At 42.8% G+C, this 13905-nt stretch overlaps 9 protein-coding genes across 9 annotated transcripts; 3 read left to right on the top strand and 6 right to left on the bottom strand.

The window, feature by feature from the left end:
- Nucleotides 1–458: 458 nt before the first annotated feature.
- On the bottom strand, nt 459–1586 carry Bfra_007699 (putative nad dependent epimerase protein; the record flags this gene model as incomplete). The annotated part of the gene is made up of 2 exons (XM_037338070.1): nt 459–1055; nt 1227–1586. The coding sequence occupies 2 exons, from the start codon at nt 1584–1586 to the stop codon at nt 459–461; spliced, it is 957 nt and encodes a 318-aa protein (XP_037190133.1).
- A 780-nt stretch (nt 1587–2366) lies between these two features.
- On the top strand, nt 2367–4666 carry Bfra_007698 (putative zn 2cys6 transcriptional activator protein; the record flags this gene model as incomplete). The annotated part of the gene is made up of 7 exons (XM_037338069.1): nt 2367–2522; nt 2574–2680; nt 2735–2926; nt 2995–3480; nt 3532–3797; nt 3853–4335; nt 4446–4666. 7 exons carry the CDS (start codon nt 2367–2369, stop codon nt 4664–4666), a joined length of 1911 nt encoding a protein of 636 aa, XP_037190132.1.
- A 498-nt stretch (nt 4667–5164) lies between these two features.
- Bfra_007697 (putative integral membrane protein) lies at nt 5165–6702 on the bottom strand (the record flags this gene model as incomplete). Its single annotated transcript, XM_037338068.1, has 3 exons — nt 5165–5491; nt 5549–6600; nt 6654–6702. The coding sequence occupies 3 exons, from the start codon at nt 6700–6702 to the stop codon at nt 5165–5167; spliced, it is 1428 nt and encodes a 475-aa protein (XP_037190131.1).
- Nucleotides 6703–8241: 1539 nt separating this feature from the next.
- On the bottom strand, nt 8242–8774 carry Bfra_007696ib (putative domain containing protein; the record flags this gene model as incomplete). Its single annotated transcript, XM_037338067.1, has 2 exons — nt 8242–8562; nt 8628–8774. The coding sequence occupies 2 exons, from the start codon at nt 8772–8774 to the stop codon at nt 8242–8244; spliced, it is 468 nt and encodes a 155-aa protein (XP_037190130.1).
- A 588-nt stretch (nt 8775–9362) lies between these two features.
- Nucleotides 9363–9626, bottom strand: Bfra_007696ia (uncharacterized protein; the record flags this gene model as incomplete). The annotated part of the gene is made up of 1 exon (XM_037338066.1): nt 9363–9626. One exon carries the CDS (start codon nt 9624–9626, stop codon nt 9363–9365), a length of 264 nt encoding a protein of 87 aa, XP_037190129.1.
- Nucleotides 9627–9799: 173 nt separating this feature from the next.
- Bfra_007695 (uncharacterized protein) lies at nt 9800–10181 on the bottom strand (the record flags this gene model as incomplete). Its single annotated transcript, XM_037338065.1, has 2 exons — nt 9800–9936; nt 9962–10181. Coding segments are annotated over 2 exons (357 nt in total), but the record flags the coding sequence as incomplete, so codon positions are not given.
- A 300-nt stretch (nt 10182–10481) lies between these two features.
- Bfra_007694 (putative dihydroorotate oxidase protein) lies at nt 10482–11727 on the top strand (the record flags this gene model as incomplete). The annotated part of the gene is made up of 2 exons (XM_037338064.1): nt 10482–10547; nt 10759–11727. The coding sequence occupies 2 exons, from the start codon at nt 10482–10484 to the stop codon at nt 11725–11727; spliced, it is 1035 nt and encodes a 344-aa protein (XP_037190127.1).
- A 417-nt stretch (nt 11728–12144) lies between these two features.
- Bfra_007693 (putative ring-2 protein) lies at nt 12145–12653 on the bottom strand (the record flags this gene model as incomplete). Its single annotated transcript, XM_037338063.1, has 3 exons — nt 12145–12297; nt 12373–12534; nt 12585–12653. 3 exons carry the CDS (start codon nt 12651–12653, stop codon nt 12145–12147), a joined length of 384 nt encoding a protein of 127 aa, XP_037190126.1.
- A 482-nt stretch (nt 12654–13135) lies between these two features.
- Nucleotides 13136–13882, top strand: Bfra_007692 (putative dna repair and transcription factor protein; the record flags this gene model as incomplete). Its single annotated transcript, XM_037338062.1, has 1 exon — nt 13136–13882. One exon carries the CDS (start codon nt 13136–13138, stop codon nt 13880–13882), a length of 747 nt encoding a protein of 248 aa, XP_037190125.1.
- Nucleotides 13883–13905: the final 23 nt, after the last annotated feature.

The following is a 13905-nucleotide window of genomic DNA, read 5'->3' as shown; positions in this document are numbered from 1 at the left end:
GACGCAAAGCATAGTCTAGATATTGGCTGGCTGCAACAATTTACTTCACAGAGAACCTGCGGTAAGAGGAGCGATACAATGAAAAGAAGGCTAACCCTAGAAGCTCCTTTATCAAATTGGCTTGTGAGACATGTCAAGATTGTTTGACTTGAGCCGAAGACGCGAAAGCCGCACGACGATACTCTATGCTACGTATAACAATACAAGAAAAACAGAGGGAAAAATGAAAGTCAATAGTGTTAGATTAATTTGTGGAGGTTATGACCCAATATCTGGAGCTGAGCACGAGGTCACCAGCTTGTCATGTGATTGCCTAAGTACAATGTATTGTACTTGTGTCAATTCCTAGATTCAACAACTATTGCCATTTACATCTACATACCTATATTTTATGCCACGACTCTTATCACCAATCTCTCTAAACTTAACCATGAGCTGCAATCAACAGTGACTATGCGTCATGCCTTTTTCTCTTGACTCGCAAGTCTCTTCTTATACGCCTCACAGCTCAAGCGGATGCCTTCCTCCAAACCCACTTTTGCTTCGTATCCCAGGATTCGTTTCGCCTTTTCGCCACTTGCATATCTAATAGCACAAGCATCATTCACACTGCCTCTACTTAAGGTAGATTCTTTCGAACCAGTTAACCACGAGGCAGCTTCTGCCAAAAGGCCGGCTACCCAAGCCAAACCTTGCGGTATCATTACTTCGTAAGGCGGGATATGCCCGAACTCTTTCCATACAGCTATGCTAAAATCTCGGAATGTGATTGGCGTGTTGTTTTGTATGAAGAAGATTTCACCAGCAGCGGTTGCTGTGTGTGAGTGGAGATTTTCAGACGCAAGCACATGAGCATCCGCGACATTTGTAACGTAGGTTATATCCCAGAGATTATCAGCTGATCCGATAATGAAGGGGGTCTCTCCTTTCGCTATACATGCATGTATAGGGGGAATGAGCTGTTCGTCACCCGGACCCATGATGACTGATGGTCGAAGGATGCATGTTGAGAACGTAGTGGAATTTGCTGCTAGAACAATTTTTTCTGCCTTTGCCTATTATTCGAATTAGTAAATTGATTTCCCACTTCAGAATTTCACTACCTTTGATTCGCCATATATTGATGACCTTTTCGCCGTCGGCCACCGTTCATCAATGTTTGGATAAGAATGCGCCCAATCATCAACCACAGAGCAACAGCTACTTGTGTAAATAAACACACCTACCCCAGCATTTTTCGTAGCATTCAAGATGTTACGAGTTCCCTCGACGTTCACATTTAGTATTCGCTCCTCTATCCTGCGATTGTATCTTTCGCTCAACGGGGGAACTATTCCGGCCGTGTGAATAACGACATCCGGCTTGGTGTAGCGAAGGACACCTATTAGTTTCTCCGTATCAAGAATATCGCACGCCACAAAACTGATGTTTGGTGGGTATTTCGACTTAGTTCTCCATTCGAAGGTATCTTCACTAATGTCCAAGATTTTGATTAAACTAGAAGGGTACTTTTTGTGCAGTGCATCGACAATGGCCGAGCCAACAAAGCCGAGGCCACCGGTTACTAGGACGCTTTGGATCACCATATTGTAAGCTTGTTGGCCTAGGTGTAATACGAAGAAAATGTCAAAGAAGGTTTGTGTTAGCAAGGGAAGGAGTTATCAGCAAGTGTGACGAAGATCGTCGTCTGTACATGATAGTCACACCTCCCCTGTCGGAGATAGCTCCGAGTCCATTTCCTATTACCAATATTTGAAAACTTCTGAAGAACTCAATTGAGCTCTGCTTCAAAGCCAATCTCTTGTGGATAGAATCGATCAAGCTTATTTCAGGAGATATCTAACATCATTTTCGAAAAAAGACTTGACATGGTACTAATCCACCCAACTAGACAAAAAATGTTCATTGTGCTCTATAGTAGCATTCACAAACATCGAAATCCCGCCCAGCCCTTCAATTCTTGCCATGTATCGTCAATGTCAGCTTGATTTATATTCGGTTCTATGACATATCGGCTAGTTGTCTTTCTGAGCGATGATATTAGAAACTAATCCCAGCTCATGGGCAATGAAATGTATGTTCTGGGCTCTTCCCCACAACAGGGGGACTGATAGTGGACTAGCGGAGTGCAGTGCTTGTTTTAGAGATCAAGCCCTGTAATTCGACAACTAAGCCCGGTAAGTCTTCAGCCACAGACTAAACTATGACTAATGCAAATGTTTGCGCCACAACCGTTCTTCAAGCTACATTCACTCGACTTTTCATCTGACGTTTCTCAATGTTCAACATCAGAATGCAATTTGCCCAATTCCCTGTACGACGTCGGACGATTTACATAATAGGAGGAACCAAAGGCCCGATGAAATATGACCCCTAATAGTATCAGAGATGACGGAGATCATCCTCATTCCGATGATACGATATCTCACACGAGCATTGGAAAAAGATCTCGTGACCAAATGGAGCGACCACACAAGATACCAAACTCTATAAAGTCATGTAATGAATGCAGGCAACAGAAAGTAAGTGTTCGCGACATCCGGTGTATTTATTTTACTGACTCGTACCTCTAGCTTGGTTGTAATGTTGAAAAGGATCCATTCAAGCCTTGTTGTAGATGTACCCGTCTTGGCATCGAATGCAAACTAGACTCTGATTTCAAGAGAGTGGCAAAGAGACAGTATGTTAAGATCACAACTCATATTCAAGCGATATAGTACTAATAATTATGCAGCAAACATGCGGAAATGCAGAAGGAAATAGAGGAGCTAAAAGAATTGGTCGCAAAACAAGCAGCACTACTTGCTGTAGCAAATTCTCCTGATAATTTTGGAAAGGAAAACAACGCGTCGTCTTCTACAGATTCGAAACCAAAAGACCAGAGGATTGATGATATCTTAGTAACCGGTGAACAACTTTCCTTTCTGTTCGATCAGTTGAGTCTCTCTTCATGTTGTAGCTGCCCCGGAACTCAAGCTCATTTTTCCCATGCAGGTACTTTTCGCGATATCATCATATATGTCCCATTCTGGATCCTACTCAAACATGTGATCAGACCTTTGCTCAAGACCCAGTACTTGGATGGGGGATCGTTCTTGTATCAGCTAGACGTTACCCCCAAGATCCTACCTTGGTACTCAACTTGTCGAAAGCATACATGAAATCTTTGTGGAACTCTATATCTGATATGCCTCAAAGAGCGTCTTCTATAAAAGCTCTGGCATTGTTATGTACTTGGCCTGTACCTTTAATAAGAGGCTTTACCAAGAGTAGAAATGATAAAGCTTCAGCTACTATGGGACTGAGTGAATTGGATCCGACCTGGATGTTGAGTGGAATTATGATGCAGATTTCTCTCCAAACTGGAATGCATCGACCCCGCCATGCACAAGATTTTCTTAAGCAGACAAGAGATGTCTCGGAAGCTGAATTGAGTGATAGGAAATTAACGTGGGCTTTATGTAATATTGTCTCTCAAAGGTTTGGCTCTAATTCCATCATCACGGATTGAAAAATTAATATAACATCCAGTGTTTCGACTGCGAATGGCCAACCCACAATAACCATCTATGATTGGGGACTTGGAGATGGCCTTGAACAAGATTCCGAAATCCTTCCACCAGGCATCAAACAACGATTAAAGATTGAGAAGTTTTGTCAGAAAGTCTCGAAAACATTATATGGAAATAGCTCCGAAGTAACAGGAGTCTTATCCAATATCGATGAACAAATTTCAATGACTAACATGCTCGAACATCAATATCAACAATTAGAGTCCGAGAGTGTTACGTTCTCATGTAAGTACCTTCTTTGGCAATAATCTTTTCTTATCCATACGGCTCACAATTCTAGCACTTAATAAGTTATACCTACTTGCCGCTCGACTTCATTTGCACACCTTTGCATTTTATGTCCCCGAATTCTCACCAAACCACTTAGCGGCCCTTTCTTCGGCATATAATTCTGCCACAAGATTTATTCAAGCACTTCTCGACTACGATCTTCATTCAGAAGCAATCCTTCCTTATTGCTCGTATTACATTCTCAAAAACTTGATATGCGCATCATGTGTCCTCCTAAAGATATTGAACAGTACATATGCCATGCAATTCGATAGCACACAAGGGAGATCCCTCTTCAATGCTGCGATCTTGGCATTGAGATCCACAAGTTTAGCTACAAATGACTTCTCGGATCGCATCGCTGAGGCTCTCGCCAGAATGTGGAGGAGTGCTGGGTCAGGGGATTTGAATCGAAGACGCGAGGACTTTTCCCCTATAGATATTAAAATTCAATCTAGAATGTCTATAAGCCATGTTCATGATTGCTTTCTACGTTGGAGAAAAACAATTAATCCTCCCGCGACTGTAAAAATTAGCAAGTTTTCCCCAACCCCCCTCTCCACTTTCCTGCTTCCAATTTCTTCAACTCTAACTCCCAAATAGTCTCAGATACCAATTGCAACGGTCCTATGAATAATTCTGATACCTCATACAACAACATGAATGGTGATGTTATGCAGCAAGATCAAGGTGCCACTGCAACCTATTTCCAGCCTGGATCATTAGAAGAAGCGATGAATTTCCCACCTATGATTGCAGATTTTGATTTGCTAAATTCATTGGATTGGAATTTCGATGAGAATCTACTTGCTACTTGGACATGAGTTAGTACGCTCGCCCTGCGATGGCGCATCAATACAAAATTCACTTTTGGACGCTTTACCCTGATGAAATTGCAGGTGTCAGCTTCCGCGTCAACTGAAGAGCTGAGGAGCCGGTTCCGGCTTCATGTATGGGACAAGATGAGTGTATGGGGAGGCCGGGAAATTGGATGGTTCGAGGTTAATCATCTACTATCTGGGAAGATGAGGAGTGAATGGATGGAAGTTGCCATCATGGAGTAATTTCCAAGAACTTCTAGTATTTTCTGTCTGGATTTTATACCTATATCCCTGAAGATCGCAGACAAAAGACACTGTGAAGTACGAATCGAGAAATCGCTCCGTCATTATCATTTTATTGGTGGTCACATAATCAAAAGTTCAAACAAATATAATCATAATCCCTAAACATGCGTAAAGTCATTCTTTCATTTCTCGTATGACGCTCATTAATTCTGCTCTATACCGAATCCTCAATTTTCTACCACGCAGATCCCATCCTTAAAATTTTGATCCATTTCTATTCAGCCTTCTTTTTCTCATTGAAGTAAGAATCATGACGCCAATATAGAACGCCCCCATAAATGCAGCGACAACTGCATAAGCTACTTCTCCATTCCGTGTATTGGCAGCCAACTGCAATCCTAATCCACCATTGATTACAGCAAGGACAATCAATATCCTACCGTACCATACATGGATATGTCCAAACATTCCTCGTTGCTGAGCTCGCATGTATCTCCAGTGATGGATGAGCCCGAGAAATGGTTGAATGAAGAACAAAATAACTAATATGATCCCGAAGATCATGTGAGTTGTATTCGATATCTATAAATCGTAAGCTGGGAACATTCTAAGAATAAAAGGAGAAGAGAAGAAACTTACAGTCTTTCCCAAAGATGGTGTAACAGCCGCGCCGGTGACGGCAGCGGTCCCAGAGCCCGACGATCCAGAATCGGAACTAGATCCAGACCCAGAATCCGAAGTCGAAGTTGGACGGCCAAATCCCCCAGTATAAGTGCCCGTCGCAGTAGCCCAAGGAGACGTGCCCGTAAACGTGCTACTTCCAAAATTCCCAAACTGTCGCTTCGCGATTTCGTCAATAACGATGCGTTTTGCGAGTGTTGTTGATTCGCCAAACGAGCCATATTTTAATCCTGCGAGTTTGATTCCCAAGCCGAGACCTACAATCAAGAAGGAAAAGGATAGGATTTGGAGAATGGCGTGGAGCCATGGTCTACCGAAAACGCGCATGGAAAGTGCGCCGAGGGGGAAGAGTAATACCACGGTTATTCCCATGATGATTCCATGTGCCATGTCATATGATTGAACGGGAGAAAGTCCACTGGAGCTAGAAGAACTAGATGAACTTGACGAATCCGTGGAGTTACCACTAGACGAAGTCGTAGCTGCAGATGTTGAAGTGAAAGGATTTGTATCAGATTCCAACTGAGCTTGCGACAAATCAAAAGTGAATGATTTATGGTTAGATCCCGAATGTTGTTTAATGGATGTCGAAGTATCGGTAGTGTCAAGAGCAGACCCAGAATTCCATGCTGCTATCCAGTTTGATGATGTGGATGTTGTGGATGATAATTTAGAGCTACAGCTTGTGCAGAGAACATTGGCGACCATGTTCCCATCCACGATGCCACTCCCGGAAAGTAGTTCGACAGTTATACTGCTATCGTACTTTGGTTCGACTTGTCCGGTTCCCTTTCGAGGAGACAGTGTCACATTACCGGTACCATCAGCATACATAACGAAGATGGTACTTCCGGACATTTGGGAACCGATGCCAAGAGCAACCCATTGATATGAGGTTGGTGCCGTGAGTTGAAAGTAGACATTGTTTGAATTACTTGAAGAGATTCCGACAGAGTAAGAGGGACCACCAGAAGTAGCGGAATATGTTGCGAGAGAATAAGCAGTAGGGACTACGATGTGGGTCAGTCATCCCTACTTCAGTCAGGCTTAGAGTGGTACATACCGATGCTTATGATCGAGGCTAGCAAGGAGACAAAATTAGTTACCTTCATGTTGAATATTTAAATATATTTCATCACAGTATCGATATCAATATTGGATCAAAGGAAAGTCCATTATTCAATATGGGAGACACCGGGGTTTTAACATTGAAAATGTTTGAGGACGCCGAAGAAGCAAAATCACAATAAGACGAATACTACGAGCTGCTTACGAAATGGCGTCCGCAGCTTGATTCCTCATACAAGTTCAACCAACCAAAATCAATTGGAATAAACAACTGCAGTTGAAACAGATCCCGCATCTAAGCTTACCTTCCCGCGCCTTCGTATTGGTAGTACAATTACAGTTTTACTTATAGATTTAGCATCATAGACGTGCAATCAAAACTTTGATGTGTTCTTAAAAAGCGGCAATCTCAGACATCCTCTGATAACCCGATAGATCTACAGGACGTGCGTGATTTTTAGCATGCCAGATTCCCAATTCATCATTTTCATAGATCCCGGACGGTCAATGCTCTTGTCAGAAGTTTGATGGAAGTTTGAGTTGTAGAATCAGTCGATTCAGCCAAGTGAATTTGATATATATCGGGCTCATGTGGTGTTTTGTGTGGGCAATCGTAACGATGTGGATGGATAAGAAAATATTGATTGCGCGTCCATGCGTATGCCAAGTAATTTGCGAAATATACCGGTAAGGCTGGGACGTGATACTGAGTATCAGTGTGAAATTTAGTACAGAAGACTGTACTCTGTAAATGGGGCTGATATGTCGGAGTTTTGTAATGGGGAAGTCCGATTCCAACGACATCCTTGTGTGCGGATATTGAACCTTGTGCCCGGACAAATAGACTTGAGTTTTTAGCGGGGCGAAGCTTTTATGGAATTAGAAATCAATAGCTACAAAGAAACCTGAAGTATCGAGGTTTAAAAGTATAGAGAAGATTGGTTGAATGGGAAATCGTAATACATCGATGAAAGACATAGCCAATATGGTGCTGTGAGATTGTGCGCCAACGCAGAACAAGAAAAATAGAACATAATTATGGATGCACACGCAGAAAAAGCAAAAAGACATACCCTTCGATGACGTATCTCACTGGAGATCCCAAATACACGGCTGCTTTCACAAAAGTTCACGCCCAATGCCCTGGATGCAACCCGAATTCCCTTCTCCAATGTTATGTTATAGCTTCCCTATCCGCTGGTTTATCGCTAGCTACTATATCCAACACATCGTAAGCATTTGGTTTCCCGTGGCTCCACTAAGTTGGTTAAGCTTCTCTTCCACCGCGCAAGATCTAATGCCGCATTCTGAGAGGCGCGAAGTGCGAGACATCGAACTCAAGTTGAATGAAAGGTTCGAATATTTACTAGGCTTTCTGTCAAAGAAACAAAAAGGCTACGCTTTCAGTGATCTGTTGCCTCGCAAAATTCGACTTTCCCAGAATTTGTCGTGTTTCATGCGCAGCCAACCTATTCGATCCAGTGACCTCAAAGACTGTACGGATCTCACATTGCCATGTGCTTTTCCGAATCTTCTGTCTTCCATCATTTTGCCCAATAGCCGCCTCAACTTAGACTTGCAACTCAGTATTCCCTTCTTTCAAAACGCCCAGAAATTCGCTCCAACTCTTTCATGAGAGAATCCAACGATTCGCTTGCTCTCCTGGCATTATCTTCCTCAACCTTTCTTTTGTACTCTGCCTCTTTTGCTTCCGCATTATTTGCGGCTTCGCTTTCGCTCGATCCCTTCCTATAGGAGTAGCGTCTTTCTCGCTTCCCCTCGTACGTATAGTTACCCGGTGCCTTTGATGTTTGAGATCCCGCGTTACTTATTACTTTCTCATACTGTCGATCGTAAATACTTCGCTGATCTTTATCAGATAACACTTCGTACGCAGTTCTGACCTTTCAATAAATCAGCACTAAGATCTCTCTTGGGTTCCCCTATTGTTAGACGAAAAATAGTCAACCTTTATAAATTCCTTCGTTGGCCCACCATTGTTTTTATCAGGGTGGTAGGTTTTAGCCAAAGCGAAGAAAGCATTTTTTATATCTTGCGCAACAGCATCGTGTGAAATTCCAAGAGCTGCGTAGTGGTCTGGTATTGATTGATCCATACTTCAAATCTGGGGAAAGGGTCGCTTTGGAGTATTCATACTCCCATTTTGGGCATGGCCCACTCTTGTCTGCACTTTAGAATGCTTGTCGTGACCCGCAATTCTGCATAAGGGTGTGGCAGAATGGTACGTGTCAATGCTTCATTGCAGTAGGAAATATTTCAATAAGTTAGCAAACATAATCAGGGCGGTTTGATAGCATTTCCACATGTTAATGAGCAAAGTTCCTGGAGAAGGCAGTCAACTCAAAACGCAGGGAAAATGTGTCAACACATGACTGAATTACATTTAGGGTATAAGACGTAATACTATCGCTTGATAAACGGCATACAATCAGGATGGGCCGTATATGAAATGACAGAATACACCCAAGACTAGGAGGATTTTTATCCGCCTACCATAGCATAAGGACCCATCTCCATTACTTTTCAATGGGAAGGCGCACACACTTCTCGTCCCTTTAAACATTTATGATACCACCCTAACCACTTTATTCTTCCAAAATCGCAATACTTCCCGGAGGCACCTACGTCAACATTTTATGTAAATTTTGCTTCCATGTCTTGAGGCCGTAGAGATTCTTGCGAATCATAACAAAATGGAATGGTCGTGCTTAGTACCGTGAGATGAGACTGATTTTTCTAGATTTGTAGCTTCTGCTATACATCCTGACTTGTTTCCGTTCTCTCTCTGTCGAGTCTCAGCACCTTCGGCGACTAGTCGTGAGAATGCGACAGCTGGGCTGGGTTCTTTGGGAGATCCGCTTACAACCCTTTTGTGGCTTTCTTCTAAATAGGCTCCTAAATATTGGCTCGGTGCGCAGTTTGCAATCTGCACTGAGTCTGCAACCATTATGCGGTGGAATGTTAGGGTCTCCGAGCGACAACCTATTCTTAGCAAAGTGTCGAGTCATTCATTATCTCCAAATTGAGTCACCAAGAGTTTCAACGCCAGTATTCCATATCCAACAAAAATTCTGGTTGCAACCACATGTAGGCTCGAGATCGTAGAGTAACAAATGCGCTTCAAGGAGTTGCGTTGCCCGCGCTTGCATGTCGGCTCATACCGAGATGTGCTCTTGAACGTCGCATGAAGGAATTCGCATTACCAAACATAGCAGAGGGAACAAGTCCAACACAAGCGATGGCAATCTTTTCAACGACTACCAATGGGGAGTCTTGTTACACCAACCATAACACTCACAGCCTTCGCGGGTAATATGCCACAGCTAGCCGAATCGAGATCGTAAAATTTGAGATGGTTTCTTTCGAGCTGGGAAGTGGATGTGCAGGTATGCAATTCAGCATATTGATGATGTAGTTGTCTCTGAAGACAAGATTTGGGAATTGTATCTCGCACTGGATTGATCAGGGTTCGCAGAGAGCGAGGTGACCATCTTGCTTCTAAGCTAGAGTAGGGATGAAAGGAAAACACAACGAGAAGAATTAATCTTTTAAAAGAAGAAGTAGAGGAAATACAGAAGGGTCTGTCAATGAAATTCGAATCTCAGAGGGACTTGTAGAAAAGAGAAATGCTTGTTATCAAACATGGTTGAAATAGAGGAGATCATTTTGAAACATGGGGTTGATTAATCTGTGAAGCTATTCCAGCCGGAGTTAGAAATTACTTGCACCGATATTGATTACTAAGCGACAATTTATACCCCAACTCATCGTTCACAACAACCAAAAAATCATCAAGATAATCATGGCCAGCAAACAAAATACAAATGCTTTGAGAATCTCGCCTCCACTAATAAACTCAGCCAATCCCGTAAGTCTACCTCTTTATCACTGAGTCCCATTCCTGTAAAAGAAAGCCGGGAGACTTCCGTTCTGTCTTGAATTGCACTATACACACAGTGTTACTGATAGCGCTTGTGTGCTCTTTCTTAAAAAGTTATAGTTTGGATGTACTTTGCAAGTGGAAAGTACAAATCTTATAAGAGTACTATGAAATGTTAGAAGCTCATTGTCATCGCTAGTGGGCAACAAATAAATCCGACCTCCTCGCCCTTTACAGCTGTCCTCACACCGGTGCAGTTACGGTCAGAACTTCGCTTTTGAATCCGTTTCCACACAACTCACAACTACACCAATATACTTTCTTTGATCCTAAATCCAATTCCACCAGCGCCTCAATTTCCGAGGGCCGGAGTAACGTCATTCCAGGCGAGACGAATAGCCTAAACACACTCGGTTACTCTCCTATATCTTTAGACTCATACCTGGAAATTCTTCTTGAGCTTGCGCAAGATAAAAACCTTCAGCAGCTTACTTCAAAACCATGGATCATTTCCGTAACCGGTTCAGCTGAAGAGGTTGGTAAATGCTATGAGCATATTTTGCGCCAACATGGAAAAGCCAATTTGAATCTTATGATGGAAATCAATCTTTCATGCCCTAACATTGTAGGAAAACCACCTCCTGCATATAATGGGGAAGCAATGGCTTCGTACATTAAAGTCATAAAAAGTATGAAAACAGGGACAACCAACAAAATTCATGTAGGCATCAAAACTCCGCCGTACACGTATTCTGAGCAATTTAAGAACTTGATTTCAGCGCTGGAATTTGGAGCCTTACCTTCTGGAGACAACGTCATATCATTTATTACTACAACCAACACTCTCGGGTCATGTTTGATCATAGATGACCTGGGCAACCCTGCACTAGGTTCTTCAAATGGTGAAGGTATTGGTGGAATGGCTGGTGTTGCATTACACCCCATTGCATTAGGCAATGTCAAAACGATCCGAAGAATGCTAGATACATCACCCTTAGAACATATGAGGAATATAGAGATAATCGGTGTTGGAGGTGTAAAAGACAGCGCGGGATTTAGCAGGATGCGTAATGTCGGTGCGTCAATAGTGGGGGTTGGGACGGCATTGGGAAGAGAAGGAGTAGGTATCTTTGGGCAGATTCTTTCTGGGGTGGCAGAAGAGCTTTGAATGAACGATTAATATTCCGACTCAGTACGCATGTCATGTTGCGATGTTATCCGGGTCGAAAGTTACGTTGGTGGACGCATATTCCTCATGCGATACGATTGGATTTTCATTTAGAGGCAAATTTTTTCTATCATCAGAACAAACATTGTCATCATATATGCTACCTTGGATGGGTCGTCCAGAAATAACAGATTTTATAGATATTTATGAGTCTACCTTTTTGCTCTCTTGTCCGTGAGATACTCCATATATCATTCTCACCGAGATGACAAGAGAGATTTGGAAGTCAAGATTATAGTCTTCAAAACGGATGAGTTAAAAACTTCGGATCATGATAATTATGGCATCTAGCTTCCAAGTACTTCTCCGTTCCCTTTCATTGTTTTGAAGATTATTGTACGCATACTATGACGACGCTCAAACACGGAACTCGTCCCACCACCTGTCTTCATCTTTTAATTGACCATTCTCATCAAACTCAACTCCCTCACTCTTCAACAATCCCAACTTTTCATTTTGATTAATACCAGACGGGGCGTTCTGCGCTTCGCCCTTGAATCCCCCAATTGCCTATTGTTGACCAACTCATCAGTACCGAGAATAAGTTATGATCACGGGTTTAATGGACTAACAAAGAGTTCTTACCCCATCAGCACAGATAATTCGATGACATGGGACCTGCGGAGCATAAGGATTTCGTCTCAAAGCTCCTCCAACTGCCCGAGGAGCAGTTGAGAGAGCTTTGGCAAGAGAGGCGTAAGAGGAGACTTTCCCTGCAGGGATCTGGAGGAGAAGAGTGTAGACTTTCTGTGGAGGTAGAGTTAGAAAGATGATCAACAGACTTAGCTGAAACATACTCGTTGGAAATCTGTGATACCCGTCATGGTGAGATTACCTGAATCAGATTTGAAGCTCGTTTGCGACATTGCTACACAGACGGATCTCTAGACCCCGGACTTCAAAGTGTCAAATTTTTGACTCTTGAATTTGCCTTATGGTTTTCATGAATTTGAATCTTGAACCTGTGTGCATGAATTGTAGCTTTTGAAAATGCAAATCAAGACTCTCTTAATAGTATAAATTCACCTGCCGGTAGGCTTATTCTGTCTCCCTTATGCTTTTGCGACGAACCAAATTTGTTTGCTCTGATATTTGTAAGTAATGAAGATATTTCGAAGAGGAAGATACAATTCTAGCAAGAAAGAAAAATAGGCACATGTATCTGAATGGTCTTGGCAACGAGTGGAGGTTGATGGAAGGTTCTCATTGGCCACTTCTATCACAATGATGCTGAGTCATCTTCCCAGTCAACGACGCTTGAGGATATAATACCAACGTATTTAATTAATCCAATTCAGAGCAATGTATCTAAATATCAATCCTTATCCCGGGTGATTAGTTAGTTCAGATGACGAATAAACATCCCTTCCCTACTTCAACTCGACGCTACCAAGCGCTCCTATCTCGCGATCCTCTGGCGCATTCTTCATTCATCTATAGCGTGATCACGACCAAAATATATTGTCGTCCCACTTGTCCCTCACGTCTCGCACGTCGAGCGAATATTATTTTCCACGAGACTGCGGAAGAAGCGCAGAAGGATGGCTTCCGAGCTTGCAAGAGATGTCGTCCTGATATTGATGAGACGAGGGCCAAGAACGTAGCAGATGGGGGCTTGAAGCCAAATAATAGCGCTTCTATGATAGTAAAAATTGTACCCAAGACTGACGACCTAGGTGAAATGGGAAGAGGAAGAAGGATGGTTGATCAAGCCATGAAGATGATCGAGAGCGAGCTGGTCAATGGTGACCAAAAATGGACGATAAAGCGAATGGCAAAGGAAGTAGGGCTCACCGAAAGTCACTTTTGTAGGGTATTCAAGAGAGAGACAGGTGGAACTTTGGGAGAGTACAGGATGAAAGTTATCGGGCAGCAGTCGGTGGAAATGAGCCAGGGCAATGTGACGACAGACGATTGGAATATGCCCGCGGACACTGACCTGTCGTTTAATTGGGATAGTTCCTGGGATCAAATTGGCGACATGAGCACCCCAGATACCATCATTCCATCTTTTGGTCTTCACCCGACCAGTGTATCTGACATTCATTCAGACGACGGAATGCAGTTTTTGAACCTGGAGTGCTGTGAAGATTGATCAAAAAACCAAATCACATAAGA

The sequence above is a fragment of the Botrytis fragariae genome (assembly GCF_013461495.1).
Source record: "Botrytis fragariae strain BVB16 chromosome Unknown tig00000112, whole genome shotgun sequence".
NCBI lineage: Eukaryota > Fungi > Ascomycota > Leotiomycetes > Helotiales > Sclerotiniaceae > Botrytis > Botrytis fragariae.
This window is presented reverse-complemented; position numbering and strand designations above follow the sequence as displayed.